The 14,156-nt window shown below is 52.7% G+C and overlaps 1 protein-coding gene across 1 annotated transcript in view; it reads right to left on the reverse strand.

Moving 5' to 3' along the window:
- ARHGEF17 (Rho guanine nucleotide exchange factor 17) overlaps window positions 1-14,156 on the reverse strand; it is a 55,529-nt gene that overhangs the window by 12,080 nt on the left and 29,293 nt on the right. The window contains exons 2-3 of the mRNA XM_006203358.3: window positions 7,059-7,136; window positions 1,683-1,865 (exon numbers count right to left, since the gene is read on the reverse strand). Coding sequence (XP_006203420.3) covers window positions 1,683-1,865; window positions 7,059-7,136 — 261 coding nt within the window. The remainder of the gene's footprint in view (window positions 1-1,682; window positions 1,866-7,058; window positions 7,137-14,156) is intronic.

Below are 14,156 nucleotides of genomic sequence, written 5' to 3' on the forward strand. Positions count from 1 at the left end.
GGGCTCTGCCTAGAACTATACCTGGCCTCTGGCCTCCCCTGATCCAAAACAAGTCTTTCCTCTCCAAGGAGACAGATGCTCCCATCTTGCCCAGTAAAGCCCTGCTCAGGGCCAGGACATGCTGGTTGGTGGCTAATACTTGCTGGCCAGTTGCTGGCTGAGCTAAATGTGGATGTTCTCTGTCAGAAGCCCTGGCTGGGAGTTGGACACCCCAGTTCCTGTCTCAGCTACACCATGGATGGATGACATGACCTGTGTGGTATCTCTGGCCCCTCTGGGCCTTGAAACCCCTGTGTCTCTAGGTTCTAGATGCCGACTGCACCCTTCCCCATCCAGATGTGCTCTAAGGCAGAGGCTGAAGCAGCTTAGGGAGGACAACAGTCCCCACCTCTTTCCCCCATCCTCAGACAGAGCATCCTATGCTGACCCCTCCAGTGGGGCCAGGGCTTCCACTGCTGTCCTTGGCAAGGTCCAGGCAGAGGGACAGGCCTAGTGATACTGAGGGTTGTGATGGGTTGGAGAGGTCAGCACTCAAGCTGGAGTCTCATCACCACTGGGCCATGGTTCTCGTCACAACAGTTTCCAGGTCAGGAGGGACCTTCAAAGACCTTCTTGGGCCCAAGGCCCACACCACAACATCACAAATACATGAAAACACACCCACATTCCACAAAAACAGACATAGTATTTTTTGCTAGTAAAATTTTTGGAAAGTTTTACAATTTTACTTCTGAAATTATTTGGCTCTGAGTAAGCACTTAGTTTGTGTTTCACTATATTTATCATTCATCATCATGCTTTTTTTGAAATTCTGGCAAAATAACATATGTAAGTAAAATTTTTTTCAAATGTAATTAAATTCATATAAATGAATACTAAATTTAACAATGAAAGAAAATGGCATGTTATGTTTTACAGACATTTAGTTGAATGTTTATTAGTTTTGCTTTTGTAGTTCTTTTTGACTTTTGAAGTCAATACCTTTCCTAAGATCCCAAGTACTATTGTAGGATCTTGAAAATCTCACAAGTGGAGATCTTGCCTGTGGGGAAAGGGAGTACAGGTGGGGTAGAGCATGGGTGCTGGAACCAGGTTTCTTGGGGTTGAAGCCACCATTTACTAACCATGACTTTGATCAGATTGCTTTCTATGTGGCAGAGTCATCTTTAAACTCAGGGGAGTAACTGCACCTTCCCCCTTAGAGCTGTAGATATGTGTAATGTATTTAGAATGCCTAGCACATAATAAGTGCCAGATAGCTAGCTATTGTTATTAAAATGCCTGATGGGGAAAAGAGCTAATCAAGACTAGGTCAGTGTCAACATGAAGCCCAAGTCCAGGGTCAGGAACAAAGCAACTGTTTAGGTTCAGATTAAGGTAGGGGTTGAGGTCAGTATCAGCATCCATTTGAGTCTAAATCAGTGTTAGGGCCAGCTCAGGGTCAGTATTAGGGTCAGGTCTGTGCCAGCAACTAGGGTTGGGCCCAAGATCAGGGTCAGTGTCTGACTGGGGTTGGGGTCCATGCCAGAGTCCAGCCAAGCTCTGGGGTTGGATCAGGGATTAGAGTCAGTCTCCAGGTAGGGGTAGGGTGGGGTCAGGGGGTCCATACATGGAAGCATCCAGCCCCTTCTAGGAGAGGCCGAGCTTGTGGGGCTGTAGCACTGGATAGCAGGGCCACTCACCGACTGGACAAGCAGATCTCCCACCTTCTGCTGGGCATGCCAGGTCTGCACACAGTGCCGCACCTGCTCTAGGAACTGTTCATGGTGCTCCAGGAGCTCCGGGATCTGGTTGAAAATCTCATCCACCAGCGATGGGTCACACAGCAAGGAGTTCTCTGGCTGCTTCAGTGGCTGCATGTAGCCCTAGGAGACTCACAGGGTCAGTACAGGTCCCCTCAGAGAGACGGCACCCCAACCCACTGGCACAGGTGTGCATAAAATCACCTGGACCTGCAGCTCAGTGGCCCTGCCTCCTGGACCTCCCTCATTAGACTCTGGGAGGGAGATGAGAAGACCTATCCCCACGCCTCTCCCTGCACTGCCCAGGGCCTCACACAAGATGGGAGTGAGGGGTCTCAGGAAAAGATGTGCTGGCTGCCTGAATAAACAGAACTTGGAGTGAGGAAAGCAAGAAGACTGGGTTTCTGGGGGACCCCACACACTAATTCAGCAAGTATTTTATGGAGCACTTACTATGTGCCAGGCACTAAGAACTGGGAGATAGCAGTGAACAAGAAAGACCAAAACTCCTGCCCTGACAGAGCTAGTCAGAGGAAACACACATATAAAATAAAATAAAAAAACAAACCACATTTCATCAAATCTAAGTTGCTGCCAATTAAGTTATTAAAGGCTATCAATTATAGGATGAACCTGGATTTCAAAGATGGCAAAATGTGAAGAATATGTCTTAGAATCAATTACATGTGGAAATCCTGTGATAAGTTAAAGAGTGATAACTGCTGCGGGGAAAACAAAGCAGGGAGGGGCATGGGAGGCCATGTGGGAAGTTACTGAAGGCTTCTTGACACTATCTGAACAGTTTTCAGACATTCTGGTCAATCGGTGACTAAAACTCCCAAATTTCATCTCAAATCTGCATTCAGTGGTGTTTCCAAAGCATGAATAGCCCTGCTCAGCCGCTGATATCTCACAGAGACGTCGCCCTCTGCTGGCGTAAACTGTAACTACAAGCCAAAGAAACAAGGCTATTTGAAAAAGTATTACCCCATGTCGAAATAAAATTTACATCAAACTTTTTTTTTTAAACCTAACTTGTTGTAAAACAAGCTTGAGAAAGTAAAGCTCAACAGAATCCTCTCGCCTGGTGTGGGATTCTGAAAAAGTGGGAGGGTGATGGTGTGGAGACAGGCAGCCTCCCTCTTGCAGCTCCTAGGCCAGTCTGAGCCAGTGCCATATCCATACAGGGTCTGGTGCCCTACAAGGAGCAAGAGCTAAACTGCTCACTTCTGGGTCCCAGCGCCTTGCACAGAAGCAGGTGCACAGTGGGAGGAAAGAATAAACAGCAACTGAGAACCCAATACAGAACCTGCTAGGAGCCAATACCTGCATTCACTCAGCACATACTTGCTGAGCACTACTGTGTGTCTTGTCTTCTAAGCACGGGCTGCATCAGTGGGCAGACAGAAGGCCTGTGCTCCCGCAGGTGAAAGTTTAGTGGAAGGAGGCAAAAAATAAGCACCATAAATAACGAAATTATTACACAGTATTTTAGAAGACAGTGAGTGCTGTGGGAGAAAAAGGCAGGAGGGAAGGTCAGGGAAATGGGGTTGTTAGCTAGGAATTTGGGGGTTGAAGAAAGACTGAAAGGGTGAGGGTGACACTCAGTGTAATCTTAGAACCTGGGTTCAAATCCTATCTCCTTCTGGCTTTAACCTTAGTAATTAACTTCTTCCTTCATTTTAAACTCCTGGCCTGCAGGAACAATACCTATCAATTTGGGTGGCAGTGGTCACTGTGAGGGTTGTAGAGATCAATCTCCATTTGCATACCACCTATGTAGGGAGCACCCTAGAGTGAAGCTGACAAGGATTCAACCCAGGCTATGACACGTCCCAGCTCTGTGGACCTGAATAAGTTGCTCTACTTCTCTGTGCTCAGTTTCATCATCTGTAAAATGGGGGTTATAGTGAGGTTTATATGAATTCACTTATATAAAGTGCACATAGTAAGCATTCAATAAATGTCAGCTCTTAGTATTACCACTTGCTATGGTCTGAATGTTTGTGTTCCCCCAAAATTCACATGTTGAAACCCAAACCCTGATGCGGTGGTATCTGGAGGCGGGGCCTTTGGGAGGTGAGTAGGTCATGAGGGTGGAGCCCTTGTGAATGGGATTTGTGCCCTGATAAAAGAGGCACCAGAAAGCTCCCTTGGTCCTTCCACCATGGAGGACACAGTGAAAAGACAGCTGTCTATGAACCAGGAAGCCATACTCACCAGCACCAAATCTGCCTGCACCTTCATCTTGGACTTTTCAGCCTCCAAAACTATGAGAAATAAATTTCTATTTCCTTAAGCCACACAGTTTATGGAATTTTTATTACAGCAGCCCAAATAAGCTAGGACACCACTTAACAGACAGACAACCCTGGACAGGCTTCTTAACCTCTCTGAGCCTTCATTTTCTCATACGAAGAAGGGGACAATAATGCCTGCCTCACAAGGTTAAGACAAGGATTAGAGGTGATTTTTATAAACACACACACACACACACGCACATGCAGAACTGCCAAGCAGTGTGCTAAATTACTCATGCATCTCTCTTGTAATCTGCATTTGAGACAGGTAGTATTATTATTCCCACTATACAGATGAGGAAACTGAGGCAGAAACTGGTTATGTAACTTGCTTCAAGTCACACAGCTGGTCAAGAGGTACTGCCAAGTTTGAACCCTGGCAGTCTGGCTCCAGAACTGTGCTCCTGACCCCTGGGATGGACCTCAGTCCTTCGAACACACTAGGGCTGTCTTGAGCTGACACTGTCCTGCCCACGTCCACCCCTCCCTACCCAACACTCTCAGTCTGGCATCCTCAGCACCATTGTCCCTTAGCTCTTCTGCCTGCAGGCCCTGCAAGCCTCCACGTGTGCAGCCCTGTACCCGCTGGGAGATTCGGAGGCAAAGAGGCACACCCCGCCCTGCCTGCCTCCAGTCTGAGAACAAGACATGGGCGGCCTCATCACCTTTTAATCTTCCCGCTGAAAGCAGGGTAGGATTAGTTACATTTTGCAGACAAAAATGCAGAGGCTCAGAGAAGTGAGGTGATTAGGCTAGCATCACCCAGAAGGAAGGTGAATGACTCAAACTCTGGACTGACTCCCATGCCTTCAACTTCCACCTAGAGGACCACAAAGAACCGCCCCACCCCCCGCCCCAGACCCCTGCACATCTACACCTGCCACCCGCCGGGCAGCCAGGGGCACCTCTTAAAGATGGAATTCCAGTTGTGGCCCTCCTGTGACTTCCTTGTGCTCACAATAAAGGCCAGGAGCCACACTGGCCACCTCCCCATCCTTAACCGCTCTAGGTTTCCTCCAGCCTCCCAGCTGTTGTTCTTGCTGTTCCCTCCACCTGGAATAATCCCCTCAGGACTCCCCCTGCTTTACTCCTACCTACCCTCCGGGTTTCAGCTAAATGCCCAACACAGTGGCCCCGACACCAGGGCAGGCCCTCATTCTGTGTTCTCATCTTTCTATGCATTTTTTTAAAGTAATGTATTTTTGTGGTAAAATACATATAGCATAAAATGTGCCGTTGTAATCACTTTCAAGCGGACAGTTCAGTATACTCACATTAAGTGCTTTCACATCGTATGGAACTGTTACCATTCATCTCTAGAACTGTTTTTCATTTCCCCAACTGAAACTTTGTACCTATTAAACAATAACTCCCCACTCCCCCTGCCAGTCACTGGCAACCCCATTCCACTTTCTTTATGAATTTGCCTATTCTAGGTACCCCATGTAAGTGGAATCATATAGTATTTGTCCTTTTGTGACTGGCTTAGTTCACTGAGCATAATGTCTTCAAAGTTCATCTATGTTGTATCATAGCATGTGTCAGAATTTCCTTCTTTTTTAAGGTTGAACAATATTCTGTTTTAAGTATATACTCTTGGTGCACTTTTGCATCACCATTTGTCCTCACACATGGTCTGTCTTGTTACTGTCAGTTTTTGCCATAGACTGTGAGACCCAGGAGACAGGACCATATCACTCATGCTCACTGCTGAACACCCCCCACCTCCTGAACACTGCCTGGTACACAGAAGGTGCCCATTGCGAATTTGTGGAGTGAATGAATGAATACTCTGGGTGTTTGCAGGGCTCTCCCTTCCACCCTTTGCTCTCACTCTGCCCAGGTGGCTTGAGCAAACTTGTCCTCAACCATGACCACCAGGCCCCTCTTCGGCTTAGACCCACGCTACCTATCCTGGGCCCTAGACCCGAATGTGCAACCCAGCTCCTGGACTTTCCCAGACCCACACACCTGAACCTGAACTCACCGTCTTACCCCACCGTTCCCAGGTAGGGCTCCTCTAGTGCCTCAGTCACCAAGGATGAGCACAGGAGGGGCTCCCCACAACCAACCAGTTACTACAGCTGACCTGACCAGTCCACTTCCTAAGTGTCTGTCCCCAGCTCTCTCTCTCTGCAGCCTCTGCCCTGGTCGGGCCTCAACTGGCCTCGGCCTCCTTTGCTGCTGCAGCCCCTCCCCAGCAGTCAGGCAGCAGACTTGGTAAAGCATGTACCAGGCTGCACACTGCCCCTGCTCAAAGCTCTCAGTCTCTGGTGCCTTGGAGGGTCCAAACACTCCTCCTGGTACTGGGGGCTCCCTCCACATGAGCTCTGCAGGCTCCCTTGGCATCACCACAGGACTGACCCCCTGTGCTGGCCACATGGACCTCTGAAAGTGCCAGGCCTCTCCTTAACTGACTTTGCACATGCTGTTCCTGCTACTGAGGAGACAGGGCAGGAGGAAGCCAGCACCTCCTCCAGGGAAAATACCTGACCCCACACCTCACAGGTGCCCTTCGCTGCCTTGAGGGCCCATATCCTCAACTATGTCCCAGCAGGACTGTCAGCTCCCACATCAGGGGCTTTCTTCTTATTCATCCTTGTGTTTCCTGCACCTGCAATAGGGCCTAACACACAGCAGGTGCTCAGCATTTAATCCCATTCAACCAATGTTTTTCCAGTCAATAAATAAAGTGTTGTGGGGGCTGGACAACAGAGGAGGTTCATAGATCTAAGCCCAGACTCAGGGCTGCTGGGGGCAGTGGAAGGGTCAGTGGAAGGGTGGTGGGAGGAGGGAGCACCTGCCATGGGGTGCCCCAGTCTGGCAGCATTAAGGCCTCTCCACATTCTCTCCAGCCCTGGAGGGGGCTTCCTCCATGAACAGGTGGTATGTTCCAGGGTCATTCCTCTCTAACCTCGGTCCCCTGTCCACAAAATGGGTTTGTTCCCACATATCTGACAGCCTCCTAGACTCACAGTGGCTGCTCTCAGGGGCCCAGGCCAGCCCCAAGCCTCACCTGCATCAGGGTGCGCAGCGACTCCACGTACGACTGCTCCGTATCCAGCAGGGTCATGGTCACATGCTTCCGCATGTCCTGGGGGGACAGAAGGCAGAGGGTGAGCAGTGCCTTGTTCCTCTCACACCAGCCACCTGCCATCACATGAGTCCAGAGATCTGGAGATCTCCTGTTTACTAATTGGCTCTCCTGTTGGGCTTCTGAAAAGGACTCTAAAAAAATCAATAATCTCTCACATTTGCAAAGGATAATGCCTCCAGGCCACTCCCCACTCCAGCTGCCCACTCTGAAAACCCCACCTTCAGGCTCAGCACCATCAGGTCAGAACCCACCTTGGGCTTCACACCATCCCTGAGAGTTGAAAATTGTCATGCAGCAAGGTAGGGGCAGTGTTCAGCCACTCTCAGACAAGGCTGGATCCCAGTTCACTCAGTAAAAAAAGTTAACTGAGCCTTATTCTACGTCAGGCACTATTCTAAGCATTGTGTACTATTATTTCATCCTTCCGAGCACCATGTGAGGTAGATGTTATTATTCTTCCCATTTTAAGGATGGGGAAAAGGAGACCCAGGCACTGATGCCTCTATTCCAAGGATCTGATGATCTGTAGTAGAGTCCCTGGGGGGTTACCCAGACTCTGCACCCACACCCCCAGGGACAAGGTGCGTATCCCTGACAGGGGAGCCCCTATTCTATGGGAAGGCTTTGGGAAGCCAGCCTGGAGATGTCTGCTCTGTGTTCCACCCCTGGGACTCAGCTTACCTGCTGCCTCTCGCCACTAATTCCTATGCCTCTGATCCACTCTTCCTCCAGGAAGTCTGTCCCAGATGGCACAGCTCTAACGGCTTCCCTTCCCAAGCAAAGACTCCACTCTAAGTCTCCTCCAAGTCCCTGGAGTGGTCCTGAGCAAGGTCCATATCTCCTCTGGGTCCTGGATCTCTGTGGTTTATTCTCCCCTCTCCATTCGCTGTCCCAGGCCTCAGCTTGGCCTCAGCTGGAGCTCAGGCTCTAGCCATCAAAGCTTGCTGGTCCTTGTGGACACTCTTTGCTCGTGGCAACAGCACAGTGAGTGTCCACATCTGTGGCATCCCTCTACTCCCCACCCCTAGGAGCCCCTCAAGGCAGAGATGTTACCAGTGGAGTGGCCCTGGGTCTATGTCTGCTGAGTAGGCCCGAGCCCTGGGTCTGCCCAGCCTGCCTGATCAAGCCACTGCTCACCCCTCTGTTCGTGGACACCTCAGGTCCCCCTCCCTCTGACCCAGGGACTCAGGAGTCACACCTGTCTCCAAACCTGTACTACAATGAAGCATGCTCAGAAAAGTGGGCTCCTATGCTAGGAACTCAGGGGTGGGGGGGTGAATGACACCCCCTTGAGGGAGGGGAGGAGGCTGGCTTGCTTCATCCCCACCAGCCCTGTGCTCTGCTGAGTGAGAAGGCACTGGACTCCGCCTCAGAGTCCCCAGCTACTGCCAGCCCATCTATCTTCAGTGCTTCTGAGGCCTTTAAAAAATCCAGGACAGCTTCCAGTAGGAGGCAGCACCAGCTAGGCCCACCTCAGCGAGGATGGAGAGCTTGGGAGAGCATCAGGGGCTAGCAGGGGCTCCCAAGGGAAGGCCCAGATGCCCAATCCTCCCCTTCTCCTCCAGGGACATCTCAGCACCTCATAAATATGGCCACACTTCAGCCTCATGCTTGCAGCTCTATGACAGGGCTTGTCATCTCCACTTCACAGGTGAGAGGTGGCCTGACTTGTCCGAGGTCACACAGCCAGTGACCAGCAGAGCGGGCACTAGAGTCTCTTTAGCCACCTCATGCTGAGTCTCAGGGCCCAAGAACCCAGAGTTTCACTCAGACTGACCAGCCAGCCATGGGCCACAAGGTCCCCAGCTTGCCTTCCCAGCTGTGTGACTTTGGGTGGTCACCTAATCACCTGGGCTTCCACAATCTCCTCTGTGAAATGAAATGAATAATACCTCCCTCCCAGTGCTGTGAAAGCAAGGCGATCGGGAGCAGGGTGGCTCTCCCCACACATACTGGGTCTTCAAGGTCCATTCTTACTCTGCCTCAGCAAAGCTGTTTATTTACATTCACCTCCCTGTGGGACAGGGAGCTCCTGACAGTAGGATCAAATAGAGCTCAGCCCTGGGTGGCATAGCCACCCTGCCCCACCCACTTCCCCAGCCCAAGCCTGCCAGGCCCAGCAGTGAGGGTCATGGGCAGGGAGGCCTCCTAAGTGAGGCAGGGCTGGGGTAACTCATGCAGGGAGGCTGACACTGCAAGGCTGCCTTTCCCAGCCTCCTCCCTGCTTAAAAAGCACAGTGGGCTGTCACTCAGCTGTCAGGTAGAGGAACAGAAAACAAGGACAGCTCCCTGTCACTGCATCAAGAGCCCCTTCTGCACGTGCCCAGACACGGGTGTGAGTATATGTGGGGATAGGGGGGCCAGGGGAAGCAGGAGACAGGCAATGCAGCTGTCAACCAGATCAGCAGGCCCACCTGTTCTGGGCGGGACAGCCCTGTAGGCCCAGCCTCCCTCAGAGCCTCTCATCCCTCAACAGCCCCATCTGAAGATCTTCATTATGTGGGGCACTGAAGGGGGAGGGGGACATGGGGCCAAAGGGATACAGCAGAAAGACAGAGTAGGGGGCCTCTCCTACCAGTGTAATTGGGACATCATGACCCAAAGCCTGAGACTCCTATACACACACGTACACAGAGAGAAGCCATAAAGGCCAGACACCCCGCAAAGAGAAAAAAAAGCAGCCACATCACCCAGCTGAGAACCAGGTCCTTCCGTCCAGAGACGTGAGGCAATGGAGAGAGACACACACAATACAGCACAGGGAGGACAAAACCACAGCCCCCACTGGAGCCCAGGAGAGCGAAGCAATCAGAGTCCAGGCCCAGAGAGACACACAAAGGCGTGGAAACAGCCTGTGGAAGCCTCCGCCTCCCCCGCAGGGGAATGCACACTGAACCTGGAATGGGGACACCACCATCGCCACCCCAGCATGATACCTCCAAGGCCCAGTGAGTCCAGTAGCAGGGAGAGGATGGCAAGGGAGGGAGCAAAATTGACTACCCCCTCCTCCGGCACACACATTCATCTGGGATTTGCCTCAGGCTTGAGAGGGACGCTGGAAAAAACTTTCCTTCCTGAGCCTATGGACCCAGGATACCCCTGGCAACAGTCTCTGCCTCTATGGCTGACCTATATCATATGTTTAGCACCAACAAGCCTTACCAAGGCTGGGTCTCAGGGTGCAGGCCTCCTATCCCAGCTGAGCTTGCCAACCCTTCTGTCATCCCAAGCTTATATCCTGGTGGCACCAAACCTCAGGGCCCTGCCAGCCACACCACCTCTGCCAGAGCTCCTCACACACTTTCAATCTCCCTGCCCCCATCATTGGTCACTGAGCTCCCAGCCCCAGGGCCAGGAGGCTGCTGTGCCTGATCCGAGTTTCCGGCCCTAGGCCCCAGCATCTGCTCATGACTCTCCCAGTCTGGGGTCGCCCGAGTTCTAAGCCTTGGCCCAGGTCCCTCGCTGCTCCTCCCTTTCCCCTTACCTGGGCCTCCCCCGGCTCCTCTGCGTCAGCGCCATTGCTCCCCCCGGCGGGCTCCCCGGAGGCGGCGGCCGGGCCCAGATCGCGCATGTCTTCCAACGCGATGGTGAACTGGGCCAGGGTCTTCACCATCTGCAGCATGCGGCCGGCAAGCCGCCGGGGCGGGGGCGCCGGGGTGGCGGGGGCTGGCGGGGGCCCTCCCTCCCACCGTCGCTCCCTCGGGGGCTCAGCCCGGCAGCGGCGGCGGTCGCCAAGTCAGTTCCAGCGTCTATCTGATGGCGGCAGCCGGGCTGGCAGCGGCGCTGTTGCCTCCTCCGCTCAGCGAGTGCGCCCGGCGAGCCCCGCGCGCGGCGTCGCCGCGGGGAAGGGGGGGAGTCCCCCGCCCCCGCGCCACACCCCCCCCCACCGCCCTCATTGCTCGGCCCCATCTCTTCCAACACGGAAAGTTGTCCTACTCCCTGCTGCCTCTCCGCTTGTGGACCCACTTCCCTCTGAGGACACAAGTCCGCGGACACCCGTGGCCAAGGCAAGTACACTCGGCGACGTGCACTTTTTGTCCACACTTGTACGCACGGAGGCACAAGCAGGGGCATGCACATACCTACACAGAACAGGCCCACGTACATGGATACGTGCCCTCGGGCCTTGATTAGTATACGGGTGTGGGTCAGAGCCAAGGGCACACACAACATAGTCCCATACAGACCTGAACCCTGACACACATGAACCTGACCCAGTGCTGCACACAGTGACACATGCTTCCCTGTTCACACTATAACCAGGCATAAATAGGCACACAGATTTAGGGATGCACAGACAAACATGTCCCTGGAAACTGATGCTGTCCTCCCATCCAGGGCCAGAGCACTTGGGCCCGATGGAGGGGGGCTATCAGGGAAAGGGCCCGCTCGAGTCATCCCTTCTCCCATCCCACCCAGTTGACCTATATCCTGTGCTTGAGACAGTCCTAGAGAGTTCCAGGACTATCCTTCTCCACCCAACCCCATGACCCACCATAGGAAGGTGCTCAGACATTTTCACCCTATCCCCAACACCACCACCACAAGGTGTTCCGGGATGTCTCCAAGCAGGAACCTCAGGACCTGTCCCTCAAATCCCAGGGATTCCCAAACCTATTACAGACTCAGTCAGGAGGGGGTGGGGTGAGCTTTGTTTTGCACCAGCACCTCCCCCTACCAGGAGGCTCTGATGCACCCTGCAGCTGACTGGGGGCCCCTCCGACTCTTCTACTCTGTACTGAGGGCTCTCTCACTCACCAGTGCCCCCCAACTGACTCCCTCTCCCAAACCTGCTTTCCTCTAGGTTTCCTGAACAGTGGAGACCTCCTGACCCCATCACCCAAGCCAGTCCCATCCTCCTTTCTCCCCCTTGCTTGATATGCTCTCCCCTCCCTACCACTTACGTTCTAACTCCTAGAAATAGACCAGGCTCTCTCTTGCCCCAGGGTCTTGGCCTTTGTCTCTTTTCTCCCCTACACATGCTTTTTGCTTTTCCTTTAAGTCTAGTCTTAGTGAAAAATGTCACCTCAGGGAAGCCCTCCCTGATCCTCAGATTAGGTCAGGTGCACCTGCTCTTTGCTTTCAGAAAGTCTCAGTTTTTCTTAAGCAGGTTATCACAGTTTGTAATTATACATTTGAGTAATTGCTAGATTGATGACCATCTCCTCCCAGGAGACCGTTAGGTTCCCAGAGGGCAGGGTCTATGTCCCTTGTGTAAGCCACAGCACTTTGCACATAGATTCTGGCTAATGAACAATAACTCTTTTCTTCCCTTTTCCCCATAAACCAAGCAGTCACCACTGAGAGGTAAACCAGCCCATGCAGGTTCCTGCTCATCAACATTCCGTCCTCCCCATGGCACAGGATCAACCTTTCCTGCTGGCCCTTGCAGCCTCCTATCCTGTCCTGCCCCCCAGCCCCCCAACCCCCTGTTCAGCCCTCAACCAAGATGAGTCCATAGCCCACACCCCAGCCCAGTAGTGGCATCTTCAGAGAGTCCAAAATATCCAACACCAAAATGTTAACTCCCCAACAGACAATTTCCAAGCAGCCAACAATGAAAACAGGCACAGAGAATTCCAAGAAAGTAGCAAGAGGATACGGGTATGACCCGCACCGGGCAGGAGCTCCCAGAGCAGTGAGCACTACACAGGCAGGAGGTAGGGATGCTCCCAGAGTCTGCCTTAGGGGGTGGGGCCTGATACCTGACAGGCATCGCAAAGTTCACAAAGAACAAGTGCTGAGCCCTTTTGTCTCCCCTAGGTCTCTAGAGGGCCTGACTCAGAGCAACTCTTAGGCCAGTTTGTTGAATGAAAGAATGAATGAAGGCATAACATAGTGCTCTGCACTAACTCCCTTCCTGGTCCCTCTACGGCAATGGTTCTCAAAGTGCAGTCCCTGTGCACCTCCTGAGAGTGTGTTAGAAATGCGCATTATCAGCTTCCCTGACACCCCCCCACTAACCTGAAACTCCGGAATGGAGCCCAGCAATCTGTACACTGGCAGCACAGAGCCCTCAAGGCCTAGAACCTATCTGACCACCACAACCAGAGAGCAGGTCCTTGCCCCCCTACCCCACTCCACCCCAAATAGGCAGAAATGAAGGTCCTCTAGGAGAGCCTCAAACCCTCTTCTGCCTCCAGGTTGGACCAAGGAATCCAGGGAGTCCCTCCACCTCTTACCCTTCCAGTGGGATGGATTGTGTGCTCCCCTGGGGGTGGAGCCTGTTCCTCCTCCTCTCCATCATATTGGAGGAGGGTTTGGAACAGCCAGACCAGTTGACTGAATGATGATTTAAACAAGGAGAATGGACACACCCCGTCGTCCAGTCCAAATAGACAAGTCCCAAAGATAATCCCACACTAGCACGAGGGCTGGTGGTCTCAATCACTGTAGCTACTTAACCTACATTTGATTTTCATTCAGAACACCTTCTCCCCCATTGGACCCTCCCTCCAACTATATGACCTGGGCCTCATTTCGTCTAAGTGGTTAGGATTGGGAGGCAGTTCATTGCTAGGGCGTGTTAGTGAGGTGCACCCATCCCCTCACTCCCTCCAGCAGGACCAGGCCCTGCAGAGATGAATCCATTCTGGCTGGTACCCAGGAGCTCCCAGACAACACATAAGGCTCAGCAGGAGTCACCTGGGAAGGAGGGGTGTGAACAGTGGGGGGTTGGGGGAGATTTCCTGGAGGAGGCAGGGTTTGAACAAGTTCCAGAGGTCAAGAGATCCAGAGGCATGCGGGTGCTCAGAAGTTCACCAGAGGCCCCAACCCTGGAGAAGGGGGCGGGGCTTGGTGCTGAAGGCACTGCAGGCTGCTGCTGCTTCATTAAGGACAGCTAATTAGATCGGAGCCCATTGCTGTGGCAACACAAGGACTGGTGGGGGTGGAGAAATGAAAAGGTGAGAGAAGGAACAGGAATGGCTGCTGAACTAGGGTGTCCAGGGACCATCCCCACAGTAGCACAGGCATCAGAGCCCCTCAAGGTGAGGTCAGCTGGGGTGGGAGATGGGG

The sequence above is a fragment of the Vicugna pacos genome, chromosome 10 (genome assembly GCF_048564905.1).
Source record: "Vicugna pacos chromosome 10, VicPac4, whole genome shotgun sequence".
In the NCBI taxonomy this organism is placed as follows: domain Eukaryota; kingdom Metazoa; phylum Chordata; class Mammalia; order Artiodactyla; family Camelidae; genus Vicugna; species Vicugna pacos.